This window comes from Engraulis encrasicolus, chromosome 19 (genome assembly GCF_034702125.1).
Source record: "Engraulis encrasicolus isolate BLACKSEA-1 chromosome 19, IST_EnEncr_1.0, whole genome shotgun sequence".
Classification (NCBI taxonomy): Eukaryota; Metazoa; Chordata; class Actinopteri; order Clupeiformes; family Engraulidae; genus Engraulis; species Engraulis encrasicolus.
The window spans coordinates 29,082,235-29,087,234 of record NC_085875.1 but is presented as its reverse complement, the minus strand read 5'-3'; the positions used below and the strand labels follow the sequence as shown (position 1 = coordinate 29,087,234).

At 44.3% G+C, this 5,000-nt stretch overlaps 1 protein-coding gene across 8 annotated transcripts in view; it reads left to right on the top strand.

The window, feature by feature from the left end:
* fgfr3 (fibroblast growth factor receptor 3) overlaps positions 1 to 5,000 on the top strand; it is a 95,601-nt gene that overhangs the window by 64,987 nt on the left and 25,614 nt on the right. For 7 of the 8 annotated variants that reach the window (XM_063184061.1, XM_063184060.1, XM_063184057.1 and 4 more), the window contains exon 7: positions 357 to 501. The exons of the other annotated variant lie outside the window; for it this stretch is intronic. In XM_063184061.1, the coding sequence (XP_063040131.1) occupies positions 357 to 501 (145 nt within the window). The remainder of the gene's footprint in view (positions 1 to 356; positions 502 to 5,000) is intronic. 8 annotated transcript variants of the gene reach the window in all.

Here is a 5,000-nt window from a genome sequence, read left to right as displayed (position 1 = left end):
AATTTGCTCAGGTGTACGGGTCTGCTCTACTTTCTCGCCTTTTTGTTTTTCCAGGTCATCGCCGTGGTTACCGGCTTCCATCCGATCGGTGCTCTCTGCTCTTTTGATCTGTCAATCAATCAGCTGTCAATCATCCCTTTGTGATTTTTGTATCCTCGACTCCTCTTCCGCTTCTCCCCAGGTTAAGGTGGTGGTGGACTTAGCACTGTCGATTCCCTTTCATGGTGATGGTTTATGACTCTCTCTCTCTCTCTCTCTCTCTCTCTCTCTCTCTCTCTCTCTCTCTCTCTCTCTCCCTCTCCCTCTCTCTGGGATCTTCCCTATATTCCGTCTCTTCCCTCTTTTCATGTCTTTAGACTGCGGGTATTAACACGACAGATAAGGAGCTGGAGGTTCTCTTCCTCCCCAACGTGTCTTTCGAGGACGCTGGCGAGTACACTTGTCTGGCGGGGAACTCCATTGGCTTCGCTTGGCACTCTGCCTGGCTCACGGTGCTTCCAGGTACTTCACAGGGTTTCAACTCTGGGTCTCAACTCTTCTCTGTCACGCTGTCTGTGAAGATTGTCATTCATGGGAGTCACGTTTGTCAAATGTTTAAATGTTAGGTGCACTGTGTAAGATTTTTATTAGTTAATTTTCAGAATTCATGCTGCCCATTCACTAATGTTACCTTTTTACATGAATACTTACTACCACCATCAGATTCTAAGTATTCATCATGACTGGGAAATGTTCACTTTTCATACATGAAAAGGGGGATCTTCTCCATGGTCCGCCATTTTGAATTTCCAGAAATATACATTTTTAGCCGAAAAACGTATTGTACTTTGATCATACTAGTAAGTATTAGTTCATTGTTTAGTAAATATTCATGAAAAGATCAAATTTGACAGTCCAGTTTCAGTGAGCAGCATAGTTGCATTACCTACTCTGGCCACATCCTACACAGTGCACCTCCAAGTGTGATTGTTAGCAACGCAGACTTCTTTTTAGAGCTGGGTGCTTTGGTGAAGCCAGGTACTTCATCCTTACTTCAACTCTGGGTTTCTGCTCTCTGTGAAAAATCCTCATTCATGCGGGGCACGTTCGTCAAACGTTGAAGTTGAGTTGTTAGCAGATGGACTTCTTTTGGGAGCTTGGAGCCTTGGAGCTTGAAAAGCCTGATTATTTTCAAGCTTCAAAAAGACGTCTGATTGTGTACAAACTAAAGTGTTTTGACTTGCTTCCTCTCCTCGTTCCCACCCCTCTGGCCTGCTACACTTGCCTCTACTTCTATCCCTGCTGGTTTTAAATACAGCTTTTTGTTATTTCATGTTATGCAATAGTGCCATATGGTATAAATATGCTATGTCAAATATTTAATCTCCCCCTCGCCTTCAGTCTGTCTTCTTTGCTCGGCAAACAGCTTTGTCACTTCTTCTGAGTTTCGCTTGTAGTTTTTTTCTGCTCTCTATTTGCATCAGGCTAATTCCATCTCACTCTCACTCTCACTCTCTCTCTCTCTCTCTCTCTCTCTCTCTCTCTCTCTCTCTCTCTCTCTCTCTGTCTCTCTTTCTCTCTTTCTATTTTCTTCTCCCTCCTTCTCACCACTTTTTTATCATATCGTTTCTTTCTGGCTTTATTCATATAACTACCTTCTATTTTCTATCAGCCCCCTCCCCCCCCCCCCCTCTCTCTCTCTCTTGGTCGCCATCTCTAATTTCTCTCACACTGTTTCTCTTTGACATCTTCTCTCTGTAATTCATTCTCCTCTGTACAATAACCTTCAGTGGTGGTGTAGGGCCTGTGTGGTTTAGTATTTTAGCCTCATGTTAACCATCCACACGAGTGCCCTAATGCTGCTCCATCCTTGCCCTGTTGCTGCTGCTGGTTGTCTGCCTGCCTGCCTGCCTGCCTGCCTGCCCTTTCGCTTTCTCCCACCCATTGTGCTCTCCCTTTTCCTCTCCTCTCCTCTCCTCTCCTCTCCTCTCCTCTCCTCTCCTCTCCTCTCCTCTCCTCTCCTCTCCTCTCCTCTCCTCTCTTCACCACTCCTCTCTTCACCACTCCTCTCATTTCCTCTCATCTCTGCTGCAGTCATTACATCATCTTTTATCCTCCTCTCATTTTCTATCATCACCACATCTCCTATCCTCTCTTCTTCCTCTTCCCTCTCCTCTCATCATCACAGCCCCTTCCTCATCTTTCCTCTCCTCTCCATCCATGTATTCCTCTCCTCTCCTCTCTCCTCTCCTCTCCTCTCCTCTCCTCTCCTCTCCTCTCCTCTCCTCTCCTCTCCTCTCCTCCCCTCTTCTTTCCTCTCCTCTCCTCTCCTCTCCTCTCCTCTCCTCTCCTCACCTCATCTCTCCTCTGCTCTCCGCTGCTCTCCTCATCCTTTCACATCTCCCACTGCTTTGTCATTAGCGTCTCTGATGTGCTCACCCTAATGACTGCTTATGAATGAACAATGAGAGATTAAAATTGAATCACAGCCACAGTGTGAAGGGAAAATGTGCCTCTCTGCCCCAGTGTGAAGTGTGCGATGTAGGGGAGCTCACGATTTGATTAGGGGGGGCAGGGGGTGGGGGCGATAAGAGATAGGGAAGGCTATTCCAGAGTTGTAGGCTTAGATGGATATGACAAGACTGACTCATCTTGAGGGCGTGCGTGTGTGTATATGCATGTGTGCGTGCGTGCATGCGTGTATGCATGTGTGTATGCATGCGTGTGTGCATGCGTGCGTAATATCCTCAAATAGCCTTATTTTCTCTCAGTTTTACACTCTCGAGAATGATGAATGAAGTGCATCTCAGAGCAGAGCAGGCTTTCAGTCAATACCTCAGGAGAGGCGATTTAATTAGTAGAAACACACACACAAACACACACATGCACATACTCCAGTCAGCTATCACATAACAAATCCATTGACACGCACACGCACACGCACACACACAGACACACACACACACACACACACACACACACACACACACACACACACACACACACACACACACACACACACACACACACACACACACACACACACACACACACACAAAAAAAATCAATTTACACAGACACATGTCCACATGCACTACACACATGCGTACGGTAGTCTAAATTAATTTAAACACATTTTGGTCTATCTCATCTCAGGGATGTTAAGTGATTTTGTCGTCTGGTCATTAATGAGACTGTAGGAAGGAATAATGAAGTCTCCAGGGAGAGACCAGCAGGAGACGCGCTACACTAGTGTTGTAATTAGGTGTGTGTGTGTGTGTGTGTGTGTGTGTGTGTGTGTGTGTGTGTGTGTGTGTGTGTGTGTGTGTGTGTGTGTGTGTGTATGTGTGTGTGCATGTGCGTGCTTGGGTGTGTGCGTGCATGTGTGTGCGTATGCGTGCATGTGTGTGTGCGTGCGTGCGTGCATGCGTGTGTGTGCATGCGTGTGTGCATGGACGCGAGTGCCTGCGTGTGTGTGTAGAGAGAATGCAGGCCCTTAGGTGTTTCTGTGACAAACACAACAAAAAACAAGATTATATTGATTCATTGTAGGATTCATTTTGGTGGTAGCATGTTGTACTCAAGACAGATGTTTTAATCAATGGGAAGGGTTGAGGGATACATATGCTCTCTCGCTTCTTTCTGCTGGTCTTTTTTCACCAAAGTCTCTCCCTCCTAACACACACACACACACACACAGACACACACACACACACACACACACACACACACACACACACACACACACACACACACACACACACACACACACACACACACACGCACACATACACACACACACACACACACACACACACCAAAGGACAGAGACACGACACGTACACAACCCATAAGCACCCCCTTGATGAGTTTAGCTTTTAATTTCCCAATTAACTTTTTAAATGTACTGTAGACTAGAGAATAACTTGAAAATAATTAGTGCAGACATAAATAGTCTTTTTTATATTAAATCTGTGATTGAAAATGTTTCCAAACAACCGGTTGTTTCACCAATTTGATCGTTTTACTTCATCAGCACACACTAATATGAATCGCTTGTAAAAAAAGGTTATCTTTTGAGCTGCATCATGCACAGGAGAGCACGGTGTTTGGGGATACTCATTTCATCTTTAAACTGCCTAATTAAGCAGGGGGAAAGAAAGTCTGAGATATTAAGATCTCTACGCTACTTTCAAAGCATTGCAAATCTGTACACTAATTTCAAAGGACTGTTAACCTTTTTTGACTGTGAGTAACTGGGCTAAATTAAGTGGGAAGTCATAGGTATTACAGTGACATACCAAACAATTTTCCCACCTCGACTTGACTTCATTAATTGAGTCTTTCTCCTGTTTTTCCTGACATTCTGTAAGTCTAGCAATGAAAATTCTACCTCCAAGCTTGTGGTTATCAGCTAGCTTTGCCATATGACTGTATGATAGAGGCTCACCTGGAACAAGGAGTAATAAAACCAAAGATTATTTTAATTCTAACGTAATGGACCGTCTCTGATACAACTAGACTCATAGAACGACTGTAAGAACAGGAGAAAGGTAAAGAAAAAACAGTCAAGGTGAAATTAGCTTAATACCACAAATGTCGCTTTAAGATCTGGTAAAGGTGAATTAAGATCTGTTCGCCAAATGTACACTTATTTCAAAAACTTGACAAGAGGTTAACCTTTTAACTCTGAATTCATGGGTTACCATTTGACCTTTATGGTGATAACCTTTGCCTTTTACCCACTACCGCCAGCCAGCTGTAATTTTTTGTTGGAGATATTTCCCATTATGCGCTTAAACATCAAGGCTGGCAATACCGCTGGGTGGGACCGTAGTAGGTTAACCTTTTAACTCTGAACTCATCGGATTGTGACCTATGACCTTTTGGTGATGATAACCTTTGCCCTCTGGGAATGGTTTAAAGCTTGCACATTCAAAAAAAACGTCTGACCTGGGAGCAGAATAACCAAATGACCAGATGAAGAAAAGGAAAATGTCTGCTTCAAACCAGGAGAAGGG